Here is a 27,116-nt window from a genome sequence, read left to right as displayed (position 1 = left end):
TATTCAGAGGGAAGGTTGGCTTGACTGGAAGGTTTAATGAAACATTATTCTAGAGAATGTGGAAAGACACAAAAAGTACACCCTGAAACAGTATACAATAAGGAGGAGAATAATTTTCATGGATGTGATACATCTTATGAATTTTAAAGGCAGTTTCAAATTACATTTTCAGGGGTAAAATATATTTTGCATGTGAAAGTAACAACAACTTAAGTCTGGTTCCTTCAAACTGTTCATATTCACTGAAACAAATGAGATCAAAACCTTTGAGCGTTTGAGTCTCAGGATTAATGCTGAAGTCTAAGTGCATGTATGCGCACTACTTTCTCAAGACCCCAGATTGAAAGGAATTTTGTTAATATCTTCAAGTGGAAATTAGAGATTGTTACTTTCCCCTTTGTTAAACAGAAAATAGCAGGTCAGATCCTGGTTGAAAAGCAATGAAAGTTGAGAAGCTCTTAATTCTGAACTCAGTCCTTTAAGATAAATTGGAGTAATCAAAACCGCATGTAAGAGAAAGTGTATCAGAAGGCAATTGTTAGCATGAGAGGAAGGAAAGAAAAGGTAAGTTGCACCCTCAGAGTAAGTCCTTTGAATTAAAGGAAAACATAGGCAAGAAGAGAGAGAATTGAATATTAAAATATTATTGATTATTCCCGAGTTCTTGAGGTTTTTTTTCTCTTTTGTACTTCGTACTAATAAATTAATCTAAATAACGATAAAGCAAATACCTTGACAGCCAGATTGAAGTCCTAAGGAGGTAGATAACAGACCTGCTCTTAATTTGAGTGGCTCCAGAATGGGATATCCAGTGACTCTGAAAACAAGTTACAAGCAGTATTTAGAACTGTCCCATTAGCTCTATCCATCTGTCAAATAATCTTGTATTCACATTCACACTCTTGTACGTCTTTCTCCTGAGCCAATAGGTAATGGCCAGCTTTAGGTTTCTGTTAGGTTGAAGTTGTCTCCAGTGTTCCCATCACTGGATGTACCTGCATGGTGTACATACTAGAAAACTCAATGGATTTTTTCCCAAAACTGTGTCCAATTGTCTTTATTCAGGGTTTGTTGGTGTTGCTTCTGACATTGCAGATATATTGATGGCCTTGTAATTGCAACTACAAAATAATTTCCTCTCTAACCAACTGTAGAATGAAAGTGTCATAACTACTTTTTTTTTATACAGTCAGGGTTCTGCAATGAGTATACATCGAAGAGAATTATGAAGAATGCTGTTTGCTTGCCTTACCAGTGTTAAAATGTAATTCAGCAGCTGCCAGGACTTTCAAAAGCCTTAGCTTAGCTTTGTTGTATCTGCCAAGTTGAAATATCATCTACTTTGCACGTCTTGAAATGTGTTTACCATGCAGCAGTCTTTGATGAAAATTTATTTGATAGATACATAGAAAGACTGTTTAATCTGCTATCTGAAGCTATCTTAATTGTCATGCTGATTAGATAGCGGCTAGTATATATTGCCCAGAAGAGGTGTGACAATACCGATCACGCTTATTTGTGCTAATGTATTGATCCTATATCTGGATCTTTAGTTTCATCTCTGTTTTTATTTTTACAAATCTATAGCCGTGTGCAACATGTTGGATTTATTTGCGTTTTAAATGCATTTGTTTCAGCTTGGAGAACAACAGTCTCTGGAAGAAGCCATTAGAATAGCCTCCAGAATACAACAGGGTGAAACACCAGGGATTGATGATTAACTTCCGAAACTGCTACTTGAACAATAGAGTGAAAGGTATTTTATTTTCAATTAACAAAGGTCCATGCCAGCAGCAACCCATAAAAAACTTTGAAGTTCCCTGCTCATTGATACTGTGTATGCATTTTATGCAAGAGCGAAGAACATTTTGTAAGTTTTGTGTACATAACCCTTGGAATGGACTGACATCATCTACTTCCAACCGTTGCGTATTCAGGAATATGGAATTAGGATCATATATTAAATTTCCTTGTTATCCTTTCAGACTGGTCTACAAGCAAGTGAAAACTTAAATAGAACTCTTTGGATTAATTTTTAATGTCATGAAAATAAGGAAGGCATTACTGAAGATTTCCAATGTTTAAAATACTATTGAATATCATCATTTCAGGAACCCTTACAAGGAGTAAAGAAGACAAAGCCTTTTAAAGTGCATTCCATAAATGGAAGAGTCTTGGATTTTGAGCCTACTGTAAATCTTCATATTTTGATTTGTTTCATACAGATTTGAATACTCTTTAGATTACCGACCCCATCTCATTCGTTGTAAATACAGACTGTTAATGCTGGAAGTGCTAATTATATTATCTTTAAATTGGATTATGTACAAAGGAGAAACTTTGGTTGCTCAATATTAAAGGAAGTAAATCTAATGATTTTGTTTCTTTACATATTTTACTTAAGACGTTACTCTCAAATTATTATGCAATAAAATATAGCAAGATGGTATTGTCTAGATAGGATGACGTTGTCGTGTGATGTACTGTTTTACTTTATAATGAGACTGAAGTTCAAATTATTTATTTACGGCCTTGTATAAATTTTTCCAAAGTTTATTTATCATGAGCTCTAATTTTTGACATATTAATTTTGATCACAATCCACTGTAGTGTATTAATTACTGTTAATAGTTACTTTAAACATTCTAAGACAGTACAAGAATGATTAAAATAGTAATTAGTCAACCAATTTTGACTAAGAAGTAAGCTACCTGTTTTCAAGAGGAATATTTTTAAATGGTGCATTTGTGGCATAAGTACAAGTACTAAGAGTCTGTTTTCAACAGTTCTGAGTGCCTGCTGCTACCATTCAGTACCTAGGATATGCTGATAATCAGTGCTTTTGAAAATCAGGACACAAGTTACTAGGAAAAGGGATTAGTTAATGAAGATGTAAGTTCAGTGCTCCTGTCCCCCTATCATTCTGTAAAGGAAAAAAAACTGTTGTAGATACGTCTTGACACATACAGTAAAACGTAACTTGAAACTTTTTTATATGAAAAAGTGTCTATACTCTTGTCTTGTTAGTAAGCTTGTTATCAAGTTGAATTTTTTTGGCTTCATGTAAGGTTCAGTGCTTATTTTAGATGAGTGTCAGGAGCACTTCTGAAACTGAAGCCTCACTTTATACCTTCTCAAGGGAAGGATTAAACATCTCCTGGATGAAATAATAATCCAGTAATCATTTTTTAAGTATTGTGAGGTACACGCTTTACATTAAAAAAGTGAAGTCTATAACTACATACCTTGAGGTATTTGACCTCAAAAAGGCCAAGGCTGAATAGAATTATGCTAATTTATTGTGAATTACTGTATTAATGTGGGTTGCAGCCTTCTATGTTTCCCATACAGATGGCCAGTCGAAAAGTGCAGTTGAATAAACAACTGTGGGATAGATGTGGACAAAGCAAATACTATTCTCTGGATCCATTACAAAGTAAAACTTGGAAACATTGAGGTTGTCTGTGACTTCCGAATAGGTTTCAGGCTGCTCGCTCACTTAGGTGCCAGTTTTCCTGAAGTGTTGTAATTCTTTATATCCCATGGAGATAAATGTACTATGCAAGGAGGATTAATTGCCTGTCAACTAGATCAGTTTCTTAGTACTTACCACCTTTTAGAAATTAAAGATGTATCATTTGATGTGAACGTTCAAGGGTTTTTTTCTTAAATGTCATCGCTAATTGTTTCTGGAAATGGTGGCCGGAGTGGTGGCTTTGACTTGGCAAAGAAATAACTTCAGTTCTTGCTTCTTGTTTCCCAGGACATTTTCTGACTGCTGTACAAATGTGAGTATACTTTCCTATTTTGTACCAGTTGGTTTACTGTGGGGCATTCAGAAATAGCTCAGTCAGGAAAACCTGTGGTATTTTTAAAATTCCTTCTCTTACTGATACCTTACTAGTTATTCTGGCAAAATTCTGAAGTCAAAGTTTGTGTTTCCACATTGTGCTAACAACCCCTATACCAGAAAAAAATACCAAATAAGTACGCCTGACTGACTTAGACTGCTTAGTGTTTGAAGAGAAACTGAGGTGATTCTATGTGCCTTAGCTGTGAGGCCTGTATTCATAAGCGTGATTTTTCTGCCCTGCTTCCATTCAGACCAGAGTGGAAGGAGCTGTTTGGAGGAGCTGATGCTGCCGGTTTGTGTTGGAAGGACCTGTTTAGGTTTAGAACAGGATGAAATTGTGTTAGATAGGAGTATTGGTGCAAAGACTGCGGGAAAAGGAAACATACAATATAATGAAAAGTATCGGGCATTTGGCAGTGGAAATCTTTATCCCTTCCCCACGGATTTTACACCTCTCTCTGAAATTGCTGTCTCGAAGGGAATGCTTTGGCACACTAGCAGGAAATTGTAAAAGAGGAATCTTCTAAAGTAAAGTAACTTAGTATATCATTTCCTCTTATAAATTGGCTCCCATGTTTCCAGTCTTCCCAGTCTTTCTGAATTGAATTCCAGGCCTACAGCTCCTCCCTTAAAGGAATAAAATCAAAACCTCTCTAGACCTTCCAGGCAACTTTTATCTTCTAGATACCGCTAGAGTTTTTCACGACCTTGGGCTTTACTTTTCTTGACTGTAGTTCAGTGCCTCTCCCGATAGTAAAGAGGGAGGCAATTATTTTCCCTGCTCCAGGCTGCCAGACAGACTATGCATAACAATGGGACAGTTCTTACCCTGAAGAGCTAATGCCAAAGCACACATGAATAGGCTGACGTTGAAAGACTGTGTTTTTATAAGAGTAAATCCTGAAGTCTGACAACAAAGTTGTAAACAGCCATAATCCCTGATGGTGTAATTAATCTCAGCAAGCCATCAGCTGACCGATACCAGAAATTCAGACAGTTAGGAGAGAAGGCATGTGCTGTCTGCTTAGCACACAAGAGAAGGACAGTGCTGATACCCGAGATAAACAAACTGCCTGAGCTTGGAAGGCTGTTATTCCTTAACTTTAGTTTGTAACCTTCACACTCCCCTCAAATACTGCGGGGAGTGATTTGCTCGATTGATGCTCTGGTTTCTGTGATGATCGTGCTGTTCTGGAATACTCGGAGCACAGGCTCAGGGAGCCTCCCCCAGGGACAGGAAGCGATTTAATTGGTATTTAGCCACCAGGAAAGAGTGTGGAGTACAATGCAATCGAGTGTTTCTGTATCAGCTGCTGAGGTTAGTCAGATTGCATGCCTTAGATTGACCATAGCTTCTACTTACCAGGATGCAGAACTGCTCTATAACAATCCTATTCCAGTCGCTTTTAGTTTGTCATTGACTGAAAACAGTTAAATGTTATGTAAAACTTTATGTAATTTTCAAACGTAGCACAGATGAAATTCCATGAATAGTAGGAAGCAAACTGATTTTCTTAAGCAGTAAGGCATTAGAAGACTGGAAGTGAAGGGTGACTTGTGTCCTGTTCCGCTATTGCTTTACAGTTTTTGGAATGTTAAAAATACATTTATTCAGTTTGCATCATTTTTGTCTCGAAAAAGACAGAAATTGACACGTGCTTTGTCTTTGCAGACACGTGCATTCAAACTCCAGCTGGTTGTTGATAATAAGGTACTCCTGGGTTTGTTTTGGTTTTGGGGGGTTTTTTTTGCAAAGCAGCATGCATTTGAACACCAGAACCCCTAAAAGTACTTTTTGCTCCATTGAGAAAAACCTTCCAGAGCTTGGATTCCTATGACAACAGATGAAAAAAAATCAAGAGCCACTCTCAGTTCTTGTGTCATAAACTACATTCTAATTAAGGCACAGAAACAAGCATTTTTCCTTGTTCGTGATGTGTATTTTAAAATGTAGTTCAGCTGTTGCCTGCGGTTTCACATTGCTTTGATGTGATTTTTCATTCTGCTAGCAAAGTCAGCTTGGACAAAGGAAACTAACAATCTAATTACATCATCACCATTAGCAGTAAGTGGCTGACACCTAACGCTATCAGGAATGTGATACCAGACTTTTTCAACTGAGGTTTACATTCAAAGCACACTTAATTATACCAATAAACATAAAAGCTTGTATCAACAATCAGGCATTCTGTCCTACACAGTCTGTGTATTTATCTCTAATGGAAATGTCACCCCCTTAAATCCCAAGCATCTCAGGTTATGAAGCAGTAAAAAATGTATTTGGATTATTTTTGTTCTGTTTAATTGTTTGAAGCATTTTACTCAAAGGAATGGCAAAACGTTTCCACTTTCAGCGCGCAAGTGACTGTGCAGAATTTAACAAAAAAGTGTCTTATTTTACTGTCCACACTCCCACGTTTTGCTCTTTCCTTTGTTTAGATTCCTCACCAGCTGTTAGGTTGACTGCTTGTTGTATTTTACTTGTTTTCCTGGGGAATCTTAGACTCTCTCAAGCAGTGTTACTGCTTGATTTTGCAGTAGTTGTCTGAGAGGCTTCTGAGCAGGCATCTTGGTGTAAGGCAAGACAAGGAAAAGAGGCTGACACCTGGCAGGTCTGCTGGCACATCGGAAACCACCACATGGCTGTAGAAAGCTCCTGCAGAAATGATAGTGTTCCAAAGCTACATCTCCAGTAGGCTTTTTGCTTTGGTGAAGAGCTAATTTGGATTTGAATATTGGTTGTAATGACTAAAAAAGTCAGAAAGTACAAGAATGGTTTGTAGGACCGAACCATTGACCAGATTAGTTGTTTGGGTTTTTTTAAACAGATATATTCAAGACAGTAAAATACAGGTTTTTGAGGTTCCTGAGCATGATATTAGTGGCAAGAAGACATCTGAGCTTGGTAGCCTAGTAGGCTTTTATCTTATCTGTATCTCTAAAAATGTTTTGCAAAATGTCTTCCCTTAAGTGATATGCACAAGAGATTGTTGAAATGAATAGCAGTAAATTTGCAAGCAGGGCCAGTACTTCTTCTGTGGTTTTGCACCTTCCCTGAAGGAGAAAAAGGAAGGTTAGTGATCCTGGTAAGTCAGTAGTGACTGTTTAGTTGCTGTGCATTATACATTTTGAGGTTTTTAATTGCAGATCCAAAATCTTGACTTCTATTCTGATCATTTTAACTTCACTTCAGCACAAGAAATGGGGCATTCTAGTACGTGTTTTCAGTCATGGCAATCAATCTTTCTGTTCAACTTTTAGGATGTTTTGGAGGAAATCTCTGCTCTTGAGTACAGATTCTTATGCCATTTTCTTTGTAATCAGAGTGTTAAGAGACAGACATGCGGGCAAAAAGGGAGTCACTAAAAACTGTTCAGTGTGTGCTTTCATAGTCACAGAGAATTATTAAACTGTACATGATTGCCTAGCAAAACCTGTGCTTTTTTAATGTACTTTGAACATAATTACTTCTGAGTATCTTTGCATCTTCCTTTAAATTCCCAGATTTTGGGCCCAGAAGCTGCTCTTTACTTTGGGAAGCGTCCTATGTGCTGTCCAATTCCCCATTCTGTTCTCCACCTTGTTCTCCTGCTCTTTATTATTTACATTTCTGGGTGAGAACTGCTGTATCTGCGTGCAGACTGTAGGTAGAAAAAGTAAGAGGACTGGCAGCATCAACCAGAGGCATGTCTTGGGACACAAAAGTCCACCTTTGGTGGAGAACCCAGTCAACTCTGAACCTTGTAATGAAGAAAAAGAGATAGCCAGCTAGCAGCAGCTGTTAGCAACAGAACCCCAGATAAAGTAATCTTTAAGCTGTTTACCTTGAAGCTGTCGGCAGCCCACAGACAACATCTCCCAGCTGGCACACTACTCTGGGACCTGTTAGTCCTGTCCATGCTAAGTCTCCCGTGAGCCATCACTGTCACTGGTGACAAGCATGCTGGTCCTTGAGTACCTGCTGGAACCCAAGAGAAAAGCTGGGAATAGCACAGATGTGCCCTTGCTCTTGCTTCTCCAGCAACAGCCTTGGCACAGGTGGCTGTAGCATTTCTGGTTTTCACATAAGCAACTTGACATTCCTTCTCTTTCTCTTCTGCTTTTTCTCTCCATTTAACCTTCTCATAGTAAGACAAACTATTCATAGTTTCAAGACTATGCTGGGTGATGTAGAATGAGTTTCATATAGTTTTTGGCAGAACTCTACCAATTTGTTCCAAGTGCTTTTGGGGGGCTGCAGGGGAACCTGTAAGTGCAGGAAATCCTGACAAGGTGGCAGTGCACCCACTTCCGCGGCAGCTTCCTCTGACAGCCAGAGAAATTGGCCATTGTTCCATTTCTTTCCCATTCATCATTATTTGAGTTCCCCTGTTATCCACAAAAGAGGGAATAACGGTTTCCCTTGAGCTTGAAGACTCCTAGTTAAAAGCAGCTGGTTGTCAGTCAGTGTGCTACCCCAGATAAGTATTTCTGGTAGCAAAATCTTCAGTGCACCAGACTGATATACTTATTTTTTTAATTTAGATGCAAGAATTAAAGGAAACCAGAAGCCAATTTTGGAAATATATCCTGAAAAGCCTTAAACCACTCAAATTTGCAGGCATATCAGCCAGGCACTGCCTGGACATCGGTTTATGTGCTGTTACATCTATTTGGAGGATCAGGGCTTTAGTTTGCATAATCTACAGGGGCTGAAAGGTGCAATTGAATCAGCTTCAGAGAATTTGGGATTAATTTGGCTCATGAAGTATGGCGCAGTGGAAGCTTGCAGAGCTCTTCCCTGCTCACCTCTCCTCTTCCTGGGATTATGTCCATTGCTCATGTGCCCTCTGACTAAGGGGAACTGGCTGTGCAGTTAGGCTGTTGATAGGCCTCCTGACGTGAGGTGTAGTGGTTGTCATAGAGGACAGGTTAGCAGCTGTCACACTCAATCTGGGGGAAAATCATCTCCTCTCCAACAGAACTGCTTATGGTTCTGGCAAACTACATTAGAATAACAACTGGTACCTCCGAATGTAGCCCTTATAGAGGAACTATGCATGTTGTTATAGTTACATATTTATTCAGTACTTCCCTTTCTTATTTGCTCTCAGTTTGGAAATAAACTTTCTTTTACAACACTTGTGTTAATGCTCTTTATTTCCTTTTCTGTTCCTTTTTTCCTCTTTTCTCTCATATCTTTGTTTTCTCTTCAGAAATACTTGCTTCTCTGTACAGAACCTGATTTGATCCATTTGATTTTTGTCCCACTTAAACTTCTGCAGTGATTAGCAATTCATGAGTAAAAGCCTATATAGTAGGGCTTCTGAATTTCAGTTTGCCACTTATTCTCACTAAATACCTGTGTCTGTAGAGTGCAGCAACAGTTGTATTTGGGTTGTGTTTGGGAAGGAAACTCTAGCTTTGACATTTCAGGGAAAGGGATTTATTGAAAGCTTGAATTTTTTAATGTTTTTCACAGAAAATGGAACTTCAGATTTGACTGAAGCCAGGCACGGCTAGTGACTGGGTTGTTTTGAGTCGCTTGCTAGAAAATTGCTCTGCGTCTCCCTCTGTGGGATATTAATTGAGAAAGAGATGGAGGTTGTATTTTTTAATAGTTCTCTCTTACATAATCTGTTCTAAAACTAAGATGCTTCAGTTAGTATTTGCTGTACAGTGCATTTCAGTTTTAAAAATTAGTCTTTTTAATGGAACATTATTGTGGTTCTAAAATACTGCACACCAATTCTGTTACAGCACTTGGCCTGATGTAGTCTTATCTCTGTAAACGCTGTCCAATCCCATTTTAATGGGCTACGTTGGCTACTTTCCATTTTCTGAAACTCGTTTTCAGGTTTCCATAATCTCAAAAGCTGTGTTCTTCTGGCTCAACATTGCTTGTCCGGAAAATGAAAACTGTCTTAAGCTTGCAGGCCATTGAAACTGTGAGAAATAAGTCTGGATGCGATATTAAAGCAGAAATGTTTCTATGTAGGCCTTGCAAAAGGAAAGGGTAGAGACCCCTGCATTCAGGTGCTGGAACTCCAAGCAAAACCATTTACCTTGGCAGGCACAGGAAATGTACGTGAGTACAGAGTTACATTGACGCTTGGTCTGCTTAGCCGGACTGATTTAAAATGCTCTGACATTCATACCATGCTGGTGGATGGGCAGTTGCCTCACACACGCTGCTGGTTCTGCCCTGCAGGGCATTGCTGAGAGCCATTTGGGACAGTTGTGCTGCCCTGCACAGCAGCTTTGCATGAAGAAATGGGTATTTTGAGGCGCAATAGGTTAAAAAAGAAGGAATTGCTAGCGCAAGTGGAGTGTGGGACACTAGTATTCCCATGGTGTTTCTTACATCCCCAAAACACATAGGCTTGCAGAGTGGCAGTTGTGTGAGCAGCACTGGTGTGAAAAGGGGAGAAAAAAGCATCTCAGTAATTTCTGTTGGGCCTCAATAATTGCCTGTTGGAGATGCAGGTGTCCCATTTCAGCTGGCAGCAGCAAAGGGCCTTTAAGCCCACTGTAAACCTCAGCCCTTCAGCAAATGGAACCTCTGCGCGCTGGCTGCAGGAACCTGAACCATGTCCCGAGTTGCTTCTGAAGCTTCTGCCCAAGGACACCGGAGACCAGTGGCCCATGGACAGGAGAGGATGGGCAAACAACAAAAACGTGGTTGAGTACAAACTTCTATTTTCTGTTAGCAGAGCCTCCAGTGTTTCACCTTGCTGTCTTTAGAGCTTTCAGCCTGGCACCCAAAGTTATAGAAATGAATCCCCGAAAACAAGCCAGCAAGCTGTGCCTGCTCCTCCACTGCCCTTTTGCTGACCCCGGCCCTACAGACAAGCTGGTGTCACAAATGGGTAGTCCTCAGACAAAATGTTTAAGGCAAAGAGATAAACAGTCTGACTTTACACGTGCTACTCTCTGTAGAAGCATGCTGGCTGCAGCGGGGTTTTGTCCTGCAGGTGAAGAGGGAGGTGGCAGAGGGACTGTAGGGCAGAGAAGCGAAGCCCTGGCACTACTTGCATCCAGGGGATGGAGAGTAACACAGCAGGGCGGCACGCTTTGCTTTCTTCAGGTTATTATAGGCTTCTGTGCCTGGAAAAAAGAATATTTTCAGGCCTTTTGTTACCCAAGGGGTTTGGTTTAAGGTGCCCGGGTACAGGAGAAAGATGGGTGAGTTTATCTCTTGGGGCACATTTAATCAGAAAAGAGAGGCAGCAGCTGAGATGAAGCTGCGGCAGCCATGGGTGTTGGAGAAAAAGCATCCACTGCAAACCATAGCAGCCTTTGGGTTCCTGTGAGAGCAACTGCTAACAGCAGCCTCTGAGGCTCCCAAGCTGTAACCCGGTTCAGTTCAACGTCGAGCAGCCCGGTCTAGTGGGATCTCCCTGCTCACCAAAAGGGGTTGGAACTGTGAGAATTAATTGATAAGTTTTGCTACAGCTGGTTTGTATGTTTAATTATCTTGTCATATAAATCCATCTTGTATCAAGAGATAATATGCAGACAATCTCTAAACATGGATAAATAACCCGAAAGAATAAACACTCTCCTAAGAGTTGCAAGAATTTATTGATATGCTTAGTTGTCCAGCAAGATGTAGTTGTCTTAGGTCAAGAGATAAACTTAAGGAAGTCTCCAGACGTGGTTGGATAATGAAAAAAAATAACGACCATTCTTTGAAGATTTATATGGTTCTTTGTCTAAAACTAGTACATACACCCACTGCATTTTTAAGATGTTATGCCTTTTTCAGAAGGGCATCCACTTCATCGCTGAATTGTAAAACAAAAACATTATCTTTGCTTCGAAGACTTTCTCCTTTGCAGTATTTTAGCAGTGAATGAGTATTTCTCACAGAACGAGGTCCCTTCCAACCCAACCCGTTCTACTGTTCTATGACTCGGTGCATTTGGGACGCGGCCACGTTCCGCCTTGCTTGACAGGCGGTGCCCGACCGGCCGACGAGCGACAGCCGCTTTCCGCCCACAGACCCGGCGGGTTCGCTCTCCCGAGCGGGAGCGGCGCCGCCCTCCCCTCAGGCGGGGCCGCGGGCCAAGATGGCGCCCGGGCGCCTGCTGCCGCCCCGGGGCCGGGCCCCGCCCCCCTCCGCCCGCGGCGTTCGCGCCAAAGCGCCTCGTGACGCGACCGCGCGCGGCCCCGCCCCGCCGTGTTTTCAAACCGCCGGTGCGGGCGTTATTGGCCGGCGCACGAGCCACGTGACCAACGGTCGCGGGAAAGCCGCGCAGTCCGAACGGCGCCCGGGGCAGCGCCGAGCGGAGCCGCCGAGCGCCGCGGCCTCTCGCCGCCATGAGCTTCTCCAGCCTCCAGCCGCCCCGCCGCGTCTCGGCCCGGCGGGCGGCCGCCCCGATCCGGCAGAAGCTGCTGTTCCTGAGCGGCCACAGCGACTGCGAAGAGGAGGACGACGAGGAGGAGGAAGAGGGCGAGGAGGAAGAGGGCGGCATTAGCTGCAACAGCACCGGCGAGGACTCGGCCTTCCAGGAGGCGGACTCGCCGCTCTCGGCCGCCCGCACCCCGGCGCGAGGCGGGCCGCCGCCGCTGGAGGAGGAGGAGGAGATGGAGCCGGCGGCCGCGCCGCTGCTGGCCGAGGGGGACTCGTGGGAGGAGGAGGGCTTGGGCTCCTCCCCGGCGAAGTCGCCCGGCGCCTACTTCGCGGCCGGCTCGCCCTCGCCCAAGAGCCGCCGCTCCGGTGGACGCGCCCCGCCGCCCCCCGCCGCCTACCGGCTGCGAGCCACGCCGCCCGGCTCGCCGCTGCCCGACTGCCCCGACACGCCGCCGCACAAAACCTTCCGCAAGCTGCGCCTCTTCGACACCCCGCACACCCCCAAGGTGAGCGCGGGCCCCGCCGTTGCGGGCCCGGCCGGGGGAGGGGGGAGCGGTGCCTCCCGAGGCGGAACGAGCCGCCGCCCCCGGGGTCTGGGCCCCGCGGGGGCGGGGCGCGAGAAGCGGTTACGAAAAGTGGAGTGGGTTTGGTTTCAGCTAAAATAAAGTTCCATCCGAGTAACTGTATCTATCTGAAAGTTCGGTACAACGTCCCTCGGATAGCGCGTCTACTTTTTCTAAGCGGTGTTCTTCCAGAGTAAAGTCTTTTTTCTAAGTAATTGTGTTTGAAAGTTAGGCAGCGTGTCCTTCTCACAGCGTGTGTTCTTCTAAACGGTGTTTTACCAGAGGAAAGTTTCATTTAAGTAATGGTATCTATTTGAAAGTTCGGTACAACGTCCCTCGGGTAGCGTGTGTTCTTCTAAACGGTGTTTTACCGGTGTTTTTGGAGATAAGGTCGTTGTGGCTGCCCCGTCCCGGGAGGTGTTCTAGGCCAGGCTGGATGAGGCTTTCCGTAACCTGATCCAGTCGAAGAGTGTTGTGTCTGGATTCAGGGAGGGCAGCTCCTCCCAAAGCCCTGTAAAGCCCTTCAAGGTTGGGAGAGAAATAAAGCGATTCGAGAAGTAGTTACTGTTGCATAAAAGTGGAATATTTTGATTTGCGCTAAGGTAGAGTTAAGTTTCGTCTAAACAGTTGTGATTTTTTGAAATTAGGCAGGACGTCCCTCTGATCGCCTGTTCCCTTTGAGACGGTGTTTTTCCAGACTGTTCATTCTTTGGAGGTGATAACACCTTGTGTGAAGTATGATTTGTGCCGAACAAATGGCTCTTCTGTAATCGCCTCTGTTTGCAGCTTTTCCCCATCTCAAATGCAAGGCCAGGCAGGGAGCTGGAGCGAGCTCCCAATTAGCAAGAGATTTAACTGTTGTGAAGTTCATAGTAACGTCGAAATTAGTCATTGGAAAGTAACAGAATCTGCGCAAGATTTCTTGGAAAATTTATATGCACGCATACAAGTGGGAAATACGTTCTGTCCCCAGCATTTGTCTCATGGCACACGATTGATGGAGATTCTTCCCTCATCTTGCTCAAGCCTACTAAAGGATGCTCGCTTTCTAAAACTCCAAAACGACTCTTAGATTATTTGCCGGTATTTTCAGTATCTGTATATATATATATTAAAAAGTACGCATATAAGTAGTATATGTAAAAATTTCTTTACAGTTAAATACATAAGCACCCTGCTTTTGCTATATTTTGTGGGAAAGATCTAGAAAAAGGTGGAAGTGGAATATTCAACTTTTAAAATAAATACTTAGGTGTCTTGTGGGCGTTTGTACCTTTATAGCCAGAAAGTTAAAGCTTGAGTTGGAAATCGCTCCCGTGTGTCTGTCAGTACGCTGGTGAAAGTTCTGATGGATTTGAGGGTTTAAAGGGCTAGGTAGCTCCTAACTCTGTCAATGACAGACTTTTGGAAAGCATTTTGACTTTTGAACTCCACACTCGTGTAAAACATGGTATAGTGAATTTAAATCTAGTGATAATTGGCTGGCTTTCTTCATTACTTTTCATATAGCCCTTTAGAAGTAAGCCAGGGATAATCCCCAGGGTTAATCTCCCAGGGGTCTATAGATCGACTGACTTAAGGTGTGAGGTGACATCGTTGTTCATTGGTTTCCTATAGTTTCCATCTCAAATGGGCTTTCACTGGTAGAATCAGTGCTTTATGTTTGGAAATATTGAAATCAGTTATGATTATATTATATTATGTCTGAAACAAAATAACATAAATTAGACATGTCATGGGACATGTACAATTAATTTCTACTAAAATGTGGATGATTAAACCCACTTCTACGTCAATTCTTTTCCACTTTTAATGGTGACAGTGACTAGTATTTTAGTGTGAGGGTAAAGTTCAATAAAAGATACAAGGACAGCCATACAACTCAATGATAATGTTTGCACAGCTTCCAATTCCACTGTGAAAATATACCCCCTCCAAAATAGAAATAGGCACTTCATCTCTAAAAATGAAGCACGCTCTTGTTCTTCAGTCATCATCAACAGTTGGCTTGACACTGCTTCTTCGGCAGCCCCCGGCAGCAGGACGGTGAATTCTGTGGTGGGGTGGACTTTTTGAGGCGGTGGGAGCTTCCCGGAGCCGGGAAAATCCCAGAAAAACCCAGGCGGGGGTTCTGACAACCACGATGAGGAGCGCGACGAGGAGCGTGGCAAAGAGGTGCGGGGCAGTTTGAGCGGGCAGGGCGCAGAGAGGACCCAGGGACTAGACAGAAGATACCGAAGACCATGGTGGCCACCTGGCAGAAGGTTAAAGCTGCTCCGTGTGCTGCAGGAGGCAGGGTGGATGCTGCCATCCAGCCAGAGCCACAGTGGGTGCAGGCAGCTCCCCAGACCCTGGGCTGCAGGCAGTGCCGCCCGCCCACACCAGCTCGTGCCTCTGGTACTGGCTCCACCATTTGCACCAAGTGCATTTACACCAATGCACGCAGCATGGGGAATAAGAAGGAAGAGCTGGAAGCTGTTGTAGGGCAAGGAGCCTATGATGTCGTTGCCATCATGGAAACGTGGTGAGTACGGCTATGGTGGGGTACAAACTCTTCAGGCGGGACAGGAAGGGTAAGAGAGGAGGCGGGGTAGCCCTCTTTGTAAGGGAGGACTTGGACTCTGTTGAGATGGATTGTGGTGGTCAGGAGGTTGAGTGCCTGTGGGTTAAAATCAGAGGAGCCCACCAGAAGGTAGATTTTGTGATGGGAGTCTGTTACAGACCACCCAGCCAAGGAGAAGCAGCCGATGAGCTCTTCTATAAACAGCTGGGGTTAATCTCTAGATCGATGCCTCTTGTTCTTGTGGGAGACTTCAATCTGCCTGATATCTGCTGGGAGTACAATAGAGCAGAAAGGAAGCAGTCTAGGAGGAGTCCTGGAGTGCGTGGAAGACAACGTCCTGGAGTGCGTGGAAGACAACGTCCTGGAGTGCGTGGAAGACAACTTCCTTGCACAGTTGGTGAATGAACCAACAAGGGAGGGTGCCCTCCTGGACCTGCTGTTTGTGAACAGAGAAGGCCTTGTGGGGGATGTGGCAGTAGGTGGACGCCTAGGACTAAGTGACCATGAGATGATAGGGTTTTCTGTTCTAGGTGAAGTGAAGAGGGTGGTTAGTCGGACAGTAGCATTAAATTTCCAGAGGGCAGACTTTGAACTCTTCAGAAGGCTGGTTGGCGAAGTCTCATGGGAGACAGTACTTAAGGGCAAGGGAGCCCATGAGGGCTGGGAGCTCTTCAAAAAGGAAGTCCTAGCAGCTCAGGAGAAAGCCATCCCCGTGTTCCGGAAAAAAAGCCGGCAGGGGAGAAAACCAGCTTGGTTGAACAGAGAGATCTTGAGTGATATCAAGAAGAGGAGAAATGTTTATGGGCTCTGGAAGAGGGGACAGGCCTCTTGGGCGGACTACAGGAGGAAAGTGAGATTGTGTAGGGAAAAAATCAGAAGGGCTAAGGCTCAACTAGAAATCAGATTGGCCAAGTCTGTGAAAGATAACAAAAAATCTTTCTACAAATATATAAATAATAAAAGGAGGACTAGGGAGACCATACAGTCCCTATTGGACACAGAAGGAACAACAGTGACAGGGGATGAGGAAAAGGCTGAGGTACTTAATGCCTTCTTTGCCTCAGTCTTTAGTTGTAAGGAGGGTCGTTCTGTCTGTGTACAAACCCAGAAGCTAGAGGAGCATAATGAGGCTCCCGTGATCCAAGAGGAGGTGGTCAGAGCCTTGCTAGCCCGACTAGACAGCCACAAGTCTATGGGGCCGGATGGGATTCACCCAAGGGTATTGAAGGAGCTGGCGGATGTGCTGGCCAAACCCCTTTCCATCATCTTCCAACAGTCCTGGAAGACTGGGGAAGTCCCACTGGACTGGAGGCTGGCTGATGTTGTGCCCATCTACAAGAAGGGTCGCAGGGAGGATCCAGGGAACTACAGGCCTGTCAGTCTGACCTCAGTGCCAGGGAAAGTCATGGAGCAGGTGATCTTGAGTGCTGTCATGAAGCACATGCAAGAGAACCGGGTGATCAGGCCCAGTCAACATGGGTTCACAAAAGGCAGGTCTTGCCAAACTAACCTGATCGCCTTCTATGACAAAGTGACTCGGCTGCTGGATGAGGGAAAGGCTGTGGATGTGGTCTTCCTGGACTTCAGTACAGCCTTTGACACAGTTTCTCACAGCATTCTGCTTGGGAAACTGTCAGCCTCTGGCCTGGACAGGCGCACGCTCTCCTGGGTGGAAAACTGGTTGGATGGCCGGGCCCAGAGAGTGGTGGGAGATGGTGTGAAACCCAGCTGGAGGCCAGTGACAAGTGGGGTTCCCCAGGGCTCAGTGCTGGGTCCAGCCCTGTTCAATGTCTTTATCAATGACCTGGATGAAGGCATTGAGTGCACCCTTAGCAAGTTTGTGGATGACGCTAAGCTGGGTGGAAGTGTTGATCTGCTGGAGGGTAGGGAGGCTCTGCAAAGGGATCTGAACAGGCTGGACCGCTGGGCAGAGTCCAATGGCATGAGGTTTAACAAGGCCAAGTGCCGGGTCCTGCACTTGGGGCACAACAACCCTGTGCAGTGCTACAGACTAGGAGAAGTCTGTCTAGAAAGCTGCCTGGAGGAGAGGGACCTGGGGGTGTTGGTTGACAGCCGACTGAACAGGAGCCAGCAGTGTGGCCAGGAAGGCCAATGGCATCTTGGCTTGTATCAGAAACGGCGTGACCAGCAGGTCCAGGGAGGTTATTCTCCCTCTGTACTCGGCACTGGTGAGACCGCTCCTCAAATCCTGTGTTCAGTTCTGGGCCCCTCACCACAAGAAGGATGTTGAAGCTCTGGAGCGAGTCCAGAGAAGAGCAACAAAGCTGGTGAAGGGGCTGGAGAGCAGGCCTTATGAGGAGCAGCTGAGAGAGCTGGGGTTGTTTAGCCTGGCGAAGAGGAGGCTGAGGGGAGACCTCATTGCTCTCTGTAACTACCTGAAAGGACGTTGTAGAGAGGAGGGTGCTGGCCTCTTCTCCCAAGTGACAGGGAACAGGACAAGAGGGAATGGCCTCAAGCTCCGCCAGGGGAGGTTCATGCTGGACATTAGGAAAAAATGTTTCACAGAAAGGGTCATTGGGCACTGGCAGAGGCTGCCCAGGGAGGTGGTTGAGTCACCTTCCCTGGAGGTGTTTAAGGCATGGGTGGACGAGGTGCTAAGGGGCATGGTCTAGTGTTTGATAGGAATGGTTGGACTTGATGATCTGGTGGGTCTCTTCCAACCTGGTTATTCTATGATTCTATATTATATATTATATAATCTTATTATATAGTCTATAATATATTAATTATATAATTAATAATTATATATTATATAATGTATTATAATATATAATCATATATATTTTATAATCATATATATGATTATATATAATATATATTATATTGCACGTCTAAAGCATCCGTGTATGAGTTTTGTGGATTGTGACTCTGAAAACAAGGCCTTAATGCTGTGGTGTAGTGGGATTATTAAATTAGATGCCCAATTTCTACCTGGGTTATCTTGGAGAGGTTATCTTTGGAACCTAGAAGAATCGTTTCAGTTTTCTAGTGGAAGTACTGAAATGTGTGTTGAGATGCACAGTGGCTTAAGGGCCTTCATCTAGTCCAGATTCAGCAAGCATAGCTGAGGTTCCCAAGTACCAGCCACCTTCCCTGCAGTGGTTTAGGCTTTTGTTATGTCAATTTTTTGTAGGGCCTTGGTGGGATAAGGCAGTGCTCCTGCTTGTGATCCAGTAAGTCAGTGGTTGGCATCCTCACCATGATGGAGGAGACTTGGGTACAGACTTCCCTAAAACTTGCCGCTCAAAAGATCTGTTTTGGATATTGAACTGATATGCGCAGTTGGGCTGTCAGTTCTTATGTTGTTCTTTGTAGGCTCATGAAGAGGCAGCTGTGCATCAGTATTAAATCTTTCATTTACTTATTGTTTTAGTTTGCCACCTACGTGTGTGGTCACCAAAGATTATTTCATGTGTCTGATTGAACATCTGTATCTTGTATGTGAATATCGTGCTGATACAGTACAGGATGGTCCATGCGTTTAATATGTGTTCATTTCATGGACAAAGAATTGTTCAAGTTGAGGTGATGACATAATTAGAAAAACACTGTTCTCGTAATCTTTCCTGCCTTTTAAGAACTATTTTAACATTCAATGTTTCATTTACTGTTTCTGTGTTGAGTATAAAGCTTAATAATTTCTTTGGAACTCTTTTAGATGTAAATGCGGGTATTTAAACTAATATAAGCCTATAAATGTGTCTTTTTTTTTTTTTTGTCATCCCTTCTCCCTCCTTCCCTCCGCCTTTTTTTTTTCTTTTGTAATACAGAGTTTGCTTTCTAAAGCACAAGGAATCGGTTCCTCCTCAGTCAAACTTCGAAGGGGTTCTCTGTTTATGAATGTTGCGAAATCGGAGAAGCAAGAAGACTATATTAGACAAACACCTCATGTGAACATTAATCCCTTCACTCCTGATTCCATGTTTCTTCACAAGTCTGACGGAAAATGTCGTAGGAGGAAGAGAACACACTGGAATGAGTAAGTAACTTCTATCTTTCTTCAAGCTTATTATCAGAACTACTTTTAGCTGCAGAAGTTTCATTACAAATTGCTTCTATGAAAGTATTCTTCCTTGCAAATCTGTTAGTGATGTGTCATATAGCTCTTAAAGTATCTTATTTGAGATGTGTGATATTATGAAATAACCATTCAGCATTAGATCTCTTGATCACTGTACAGAGAGGATAGACTAGGCCCTGTCCTATAGTTATTTTAACTTACTGGCTGAGCTATGCCTTCCTCTTTTCTTGAGGAGGGAAAAACACATTAAGTGCTAGTATGAAACAGGGAAAAAGATACAGAAAAGATTGCCATGGTACTTTTATAAGTTTGTGCTTACTTATGTCTAGTGTTCTATTAGTTTAACTAAACTTGGGTAAAATGGGAGAATTAGATCTCAAAAATTAACAGCTGCTAGACTTCAGTCTTAAGTTCATTTAAGGCATGTTACATTTGCAAAAGTAACTGGTGTGAATTTCAGCTCTTGTGGAGATGACATGGAAGCAAGTGATGGAGAACCTGAGGATGAAATTATCAGACCTGCTAAGGTAATTAACCTTTAGAACTCAATAGCAAGTTTGGCCAATTGTATATCAGTGTATCTAATTATTCTTCTTTCTAATATTTCCAGCGAATAACAATAACAGAAAGTAATATGAAGTCACGGTATGCAACTGAATTTCATGAGTTGGAGAAGATTGGATCTGGTGAATTCGGTTCTGTCTTTAAATGTGTGAAGAGGCTCGATGGCTGCATTTATGCAATAAAGCGATCCAAGAAACCCTTAGCTGGCTCAGTGGATGAGTGAGTGTTCTCTGCTGTGAGAAGTTTTTAAAGTTTCCTCTTGGTGCTCTTTCCTCCTGTGTCTCTCTGTATCAGTGTCTAGAGAAGGCAGTTAAGAGAAAAGTATAAATATACATTAATGAAACGTAAAACAAAATTTTGAATTCACTTTACTTTTTCTGAATACTGCGCAACACTAGGGAGGAGAGGCTGCTTGCCCTTTCTGCTAGCAGGTGTTTGTCCCAGTATTCTGTGTGGAAACGGATTGTTCTCATCTGGGAAGTAAGAATATATTGCTTACATGCATTCATGGCAGGAGGGACCATATGAATAAACTGCAGTGATGATCCTTTGAGATATGAAAGGAAAGCAGTATTCCCAGCTAGGTCCTTATCCTTGTTAGTTTTAGAGATACGCAGCTGAGTTAAGTCAGTTTTGGGGTATTTTTTTGGCGTTTGTGAATGAGCCTGTGATTCATGGCTTTTCCCCCAACTGTTCTAATAGTTATAACATCAAACTCTGCAAGCTGGAATTAATTAATGTATATTTATACTTTTCTCTTAACTCAAAATTGTGTACCAGACCTATGAGAAGATGGGAGTATTGGGTTCAGTCATACTCCTGGCTTATGATCATCATTATTTTTTTCTGAAAACTTCAGTGATGCTTCTCAAAGTTTGCTGCTGCAGCTGGCTGGAAAACATGTAATGGAAGTCATAGTTCCATCCAGAATTATCTGCAGCAAAGCCTATTTTTTGATGTTTAGTATAAATTATTTTATATATTCAGATACAAATGTGAAACCACCTTAAGGTGCCACAGAACTGAACACAAAGATTTTAATTAGAAACCTGAGCTGGCAGAGGGGTGTGATGTTATAATAAGTGTTGCTGTCTAGCTGAAATGGGACTTATTTCACATCACCATGTTCATACATCCTGTTGGGTTTTTGTGACTGTAACAGGCAAAATGCTTTGAGAGAGGTCTATGCACATGCGGTTCTGGGACAGCATTCTCATGTAGTACGATACTACTCTGCCTGGGCAGAAGATGATCATATGCTTATACAGAATGAATATTGCAATGGTAAGTAAAGTTTATTTGTTGTTTTAAACTTGCTGTCGAAACATCTAATTTTTTAATACATGCAGATATCTTTACAAATCTCTAGCTTTAATTAGCAATTGATTGCCCTCCACGTAGCTCATACCATTGTTGTCTCAAATATGTTTGGTGTTCCTTGCTGTGGGAAAAGTCATATCAGATCCTTGAAGCAACAACTATACAAAATTGCAGACAACAGTCTGAAATGTTCAAGTGTATTGCAAGTAAAGTGAGGCATTTTAAAGCAGCAAAATTGTTCTTTCTTTTGTACAATAGTACAAGCTGGAATAGTGAAAGTTTGTTTCCTTTAAAAGGGGAAGTGGACCTGATTTCTGAAGCTTTTTGCAAGGGCTGATACCCTGCCAGAGACTTGGTAGTGGGAGAGGGGTGTTTTCCTTTGTGTTGGTATCCTGTTATTTTGCGTGGCGATTACAGCAGAAAAATTATTTTATTGTATTATGTGGCTATAAACAGGGGATACAGGCACTAGATTTTACACTTCCGATGTATCATCAGCAAGTAGTTGTTCACTGTTAGTTTTGGAAACCAGTTACATTTACCTTTGGAAGCAAGTTGTCATTACTTTGTCAACTGTTTGATGTAAAATAATTAATTGTTTTCTTTAACGTTGTTTTAGGTGGCAGTTTAGCAGATGTCATAAGTGAAAATTACAGGAATATGCGTTACTTTACTGAACCAGAACTGAAGGACCTGTTACTTCAGGTGGCTCGAGGCTTAAAGTATATTCATTCAATGTCGCTGGTACACATGGATATCAAACCTAGTAAGTGTGTAAACTGCTTTACTCTTTATTGATGACTTCCTACGTTAATTTAATCTGCTGTATTAAAATGAGGAGTTAGCCACATCTTCACTGGAGTTCTGAATAACAGTTCAAAGATGTCAGTTATAAAATTGGCTTGCAGACTTAAACTGTTGCTGAGTTTATCTTGGGTCCTTTTTGTGTAATCAACTCTGCTTGCATAACACTTGGCTCCGCTCCCAGCAGAGAGGCTGCTGTGAGTAGAATTTCTCACTCTAGGAATTGAGTATGTATACAAACAAAACTTCCGTGTGGCTAAAGCTAACTTTAGTGAGGCTTGATGAAGTAGAAATTGTACAGAAATGTAGGATGTTTGGTTTTTTTAACGATTCTTCTCTTTTTCAGGTAATATTTTTATATTGAGGACATCAGTCCCGAGTACAGCTTCAGAAGAAGGTGATGATGATGAATGGTCATCCAATAGAGTCGTATTTAAAATAGGTGGGAAGCAGTGCATTTGTGGTCAAAAGAATTGCTTTGTCTGTTTGTCATCTGAAAAATAACTTAGTTTTCTTTTGCAGGTGACCTTGGTCATGTAACTCGAGTATCTAGTCCACAAGTGGAGGAAGGCGATAGCCGTTTTCTTGCAAATGAAGTCCTACAAGAGGTAACTGTTCTGTTTGTGGAAAACTGATGTTAGGTTCTGCGTGCTGCTCTATTTAGAGTAATGAGTTGGTGTCTGACTCCCCATTGCTGGAGGAGAAACTTCCTAAATGGTATATCCTCAAACACTGGTAGTACTGAAAGGGGAGCATAATCTTGTGAATGTATTCAGTGCTGAACAGTTTAACTGTCTGTTAGATTTCTTACACTGGGTGGTATGTGTAGTAAATTAATTTTTCTTTTTTGTTGTTGTTTTTTCAAGAACTACGCTCATTTGCCGAAAGCAGATATCTTTGCTCTTGCTCTGACTGTTGTCTGTGCTGCTGGGGCTGAACCACTTCCAACTAATGGGGACCAATGGCATGAAATTCGACAAGGAAAACTACCTAGGATACCACAAGTGCTTTCTCAAGAATTGCTAGACTTGCTAAAAGTAAGAACTCTTACACCCACAGCTCACGGATAAGTGTGATTTACTGTATTACTGGCCTTAACCAGAATGCCTTGTTTTGCTTTTTTCCCAAGGTAATGATTAATCCTGATCCAGAGAAAAGGCCTTCAGCTGTGGCACTAGTCAAGCACTCAGTGCTTCTCTCCGCTGCAAAAAAGAGCGTAGAGCAGCTCCTGGTAGAACTGAATGCTGAAAAATTCAAAAACTCGCTCTTGCAGAAGTGAGTAGTTCATTGGGTTCCTTAAATATCACTTAATTTCTAATGGGTTTTCATGTGATAGTAGAGAGATGATGAAACAGGACCTTCCTTGTTTCTGCATGGGGTCCACAAATCTGTATGCTTGTGCATACCTGAGAGTACAAAGCAGGTTATGTAACTTTAAAAGGAACTTTTTTCCGTAGAAGGAACGTCTCTAATAGTTCAAGGGAATCCCAACTACGCTGTTAGTATTAAAGGCATACTAAACCTTACAGTTCTAAGGAAAATACTTCAAGCGTAATGCATACTTTTGTGACATGTACAGCATGACTTGCATCTCTATTGCTTGAGTCTGTTTTCCTAGGTCATCTGTACATTGGAACATGTTCGAAAACATGACTTAAGTGAGGTGTTTTGGACTTAAATGAAATGGCACATCAGGAATGTTTTTGCACTAATTTAACTTGTGGAAAGCAGTGTTATTAGGTTACCAGAGAATCATTTGTATCAGGAGGTTCTCTCTCCTTACTTCTTGCTCAAACAATCAGCTCTGAATTAAAGCTTTAAAGAAGAGGTTCCCTTTAGGAAAGTCTGATTTCTGCCTAAGTTTCAGAGGAAGAATTAGTAAGTTAAGAAGCAATTATCTGAATCTTTCACTGGAGTTAACTTTGCACATTATGCATAATAGGCAGGCTTTTATGGGGGAATATAGGCCACTGATTACTTTTTGACTGACTCATTTTGAATGAAGATGTTAACTTCACATCTGAATTCTCTCCATTGCTCTCTGCCTATCTTGCCATTGCTATAGTCTGAATGTAGCCAGACTTGCCATTTTAGATGGTTATCTTTATAATCTTATAAATTGCACAGACTGCGGGAAGAATAATTTGACAGTTGGACAGGTTATTCAAAGAGAGATTTGCTGAGGTAACTTGCTTGCCTTGTATAAAGACAACAGATTTTTGTGTCATGTGGAAGAGGAAGTTGGCAGAGCTAATGCTTTGTGAAGACTACTTCTGGCCTAGCAACAAATAGGGTACATCCTTATAAAATAACTGTACACTCAAGAATTATATAACAAGGATACTTTTCCACAGTAATTTTTAACTTTGTGTGGGATAGTGTACAATAGAATAGTTCAGGTTAGGTGGTTTTTTTTGTTTGTTTTTTTTTTTTTTAACACTCCTGCATTTGACCCATTTAAAATACCAGTAAGTTATTGTCAATGAAAGGAGTCCTTGTAAGGAAACTCAGCTTCTCTATTGTGTTGTCTTCTTCAGAGGACGTTAAAGTTCAAGATAAGAATTTCAGGAAAGAATGGAAGTATATTGCAAAACTTAATTTCCTTGTAATGGTGTGATGGGTGAGTGTGCAAACACTTATGCATTTCTGACTCAAGTTCTGTCTTTAGAGAAGATGACTGAAAATTGGTAACGTTCTCTTGCAGTGAACTGATGCAGTGATAATGTTGGGAGGATTAGGTGAGGCAAAGGCTTTAATGAATAATACTTCAGCTAACAAAAATGGGAGTAGCTTATTAAAATAAAACATGTAACTTGGAACTAAATATTTGTGCCAATAGGCCCCAAACTTGTAAACAGGTGGATGCGAATGATAATGGTGTTAGTATGACCTGAATTGACTGTGAGTCTCAAGATGTGAACTGCTGTAATTAATTTGAAATGCTCTTGTTTATACGACTATAGTGTTTACTGATATGTTGCATTAAGTGTGACTCAATGTCTTGCAGAGAGCTGAAGAAGGCACAGATGGCTAAGGCCGCAGCTGAGGAGCGAGCGCTGTTCACAGACAGAATGACAACTAGATCTACAACACAAAATAGACCATCTCGACTCATTGGAAAGAAAATGAACCGCTCTGTTAGTCTTACTATATACTGAACTATAAAGTCTAATGAAAGAACTACTGAGGATGGCTATAGCATCTCTGCTGGATGGAAGCCTAAGGAATTGAAGGAAGCTTTCAATTCCTGGTTTCTTGTCCTGTCTTTGATCAGTGTCACTAGTTTTTCTGGGATTGCTTTGGAATTTTTACTTGTACAATATGGCTGATTAGCTGTGTTAACCATTTGAGTTAATGGACTCCGTTACAATCTTGCCTTATAGAGGATCCTGGATGTTAATCCATAAGCCTTTTAGTTACACTGTTAGATGTTACATCGTCCCAGGGTTAACCACTATGGTGGTGTGCTGCTTTGTAGTGTTACGGCATCATAATAAAAAGTAATATCCCTAATGGATATTAGGGAGAGAGGGAGGAAGAGGCCTTGCTTTGAGAGTTACTGATTTATATTTTTTTGGAGCAGAGGGGAATACATTTTGAATGACAGGCTTTAAAGCCACCTACACTCAATGTACCTGATGTCAGGTAGACTTTTGTTTTGAATTTTATTGTATATTCAACTGGGAGCACTTTGTAGGCATTGCATAAACCACAGTTTAGAAACCTGTGGAATTAAGTGCCATGTGGAACTGCTGCTATTTTTAGTTTCTTCTCCTCGCTGTAAACTGTAGCATTAAAACAATCATATTGTGTTAATAGGCTTCTTGTTAAAACAATTACATGAAACAAATCTAAGCTGCATTTTAGTGAAGCAGCATTTTTCTCTCCAAGCTAGTGCATTGTGAAATAATGCACCAATTTAATATTTGGACTCTGTATTAGTATAGTGCAATTGTTAATGTCTTGGCTATTGATGTTTGGTAATTGTTTCTAATAAGGTTCTCTAAGTGTTGATATTCTCTTCAGTTGTCTGTTCTTGAAGTTATTGTATATTATTTTTAATGTTGGAATATTTGTAAATAACTATTTAGTGTAAGTGTTCTGGTTGTTCTTCATTGTTTATTATGTACATAATTATGTTTGTGCTTATAGTGTACTATACTGAAACTGCAGTCCAAGATGCCAAAAGACAAAGCTTAACTATTCAGTTTTAAGTTCCAAAAATTAACAGAATGTGGCCATCAGAACCTCTACTGGTGTTGGACCTAGGCTGGCAACGTTGCTAAAAAAAAGAAAAAAAACCAAACTGTTTCTATTACTGGCTTCTCTCTTCAATGATTTTAGTTTAAACAATGTTTCCCATTTTTGCTCTGTTTGTTTTTACTAGTGTTGAATTTGAATAATAAAAGTTTTGTTTAATATTATGTAACACTTATATCTGGTTGTTGATATAAAATACTGAGTCAGGAATATCTGCAATTCCCGATTAGATCTGTAATGGCGCTGCTGGTTGGAGCCCTTGCAAGGCTTGAAATGGAACCCATGACTGAAGATTGGAAGATTAGATGAAGCTACATGCAGAAAGACCTGGGTCTGAGTTAAGGAGGAAAACTCATGAAAACTCATGCTGATAATGGGAAGCAAACCAAGGGAGGAATTGGAAGAGTTTATGGAAAACCACAATGCAAAGGCAAAGATGCAAAATATGCATATCTATTCTACCTCATGTAAAGAGGAGAATCGTAGAATCACTAGGTTGGAAAAGGCCTCAGATCATTGAGTCCAACCGTTCCTATCTGCCACTAAACCATGTCGTTTAGTATCTCATCTACCTGTCCTCGTCTACCTGTCTTATAAACACCTCCAGGGATGGTGACTCAACCACCTCCCTGGGCAGCCTCTGCCAGTGCCAGATGAACCTTTGTGTGAATTTTTTTTTCCTGATATCCAGTCTGAACCTCCCCTGGCGGAGCTTGAGGCCATTCCCTCTTGTCCTGTCACCTGTCACTTGGGAGAAGAGACCAGCACCCTCCTCTCTCTACAACCTCCTGAATTTCAGGTAGTTGTAGAGA

The 27,116-nt window shown here is 42.1% G+C and overlaps 2 protein-coding genes across 3 annotated transcripts in view; both read left to right on the top strand.

Moving 5' to 3' along the window:
• The window catches only part of ZNF143 (zinc finger protein 143), a 42,632-nt gene extending 37,755 nt beyond the window's left edge, over positions 1 to 4,877 (top strand). For both annotated transcript variants that reach the window (XM_069857597.1, XM_069857596.1), the window contains exon 16: positions 1,638 to 4,877. In XM_069857597.1, coding sequence (XP_069713698.1) covers positions 1,638 to 1,721 — 84 coding nt within the window. In that variant the 3' untranslated portion in view covers positions 1,722 to 4,877. The remainder of the gene's footprint in view (positions 1 to 1,637) is intronic.
• Positions 4,878 to 12,113: 7,236 nt separating this feature from the next.
• Positions 12,114 to 26,468, top strand: WEE1 (WEE1 G2 checkpoint kinase). The gene is made up of 11 exons (XM_069857572.1): positions 12,114 to 12,694; positions 19,106 to 19,314; positions 19,817 to 19,883; positions 19,967 to 20,139; positions 21,083 to 21,204; positions 21,860 to 22,006; positions 22,391 to 22,486; positions 22,567 to 22,652; positions 22,911 to 23,081; positions 23,174 to 23,319; positions 25,052 to 26,468. Exons 1-11 carry the CDS (start codon positions 12,155 to 12,157, stop codon positions 25,200 to 25,202), a joined length of 1,908 nt encoding a protein of 635 aa, XP_069713673.1. The 5' UTR covers positions 12,114 to 12,154; the 3' UTR covers positions 25,203 to 26,468.
• The last annotated feature ends 648 nt before the right edge of the window (positions 26,469 to 27,116 follow it).

This window comes from Phaenicophaeus curvirostris, chromosome 5 (assembly GCF_032191515.1).
Source record: "Phaenicophaeus curvirostris isolate KB17595 chromosome 5, BPBGC_Pcur_1.0, whole genome shotgun sequence".
NCBI lineage: Eukaryota > Metazoa > Chordata > Aves > Cuculiformes > Cuculidae > Phaenicophaeus > Phaenicophaeus curvirostris.
Note: the sequence above shows the minus strand (reverse complement) of the source record. Positions and strands in the feature narration are given on the sequence as shown.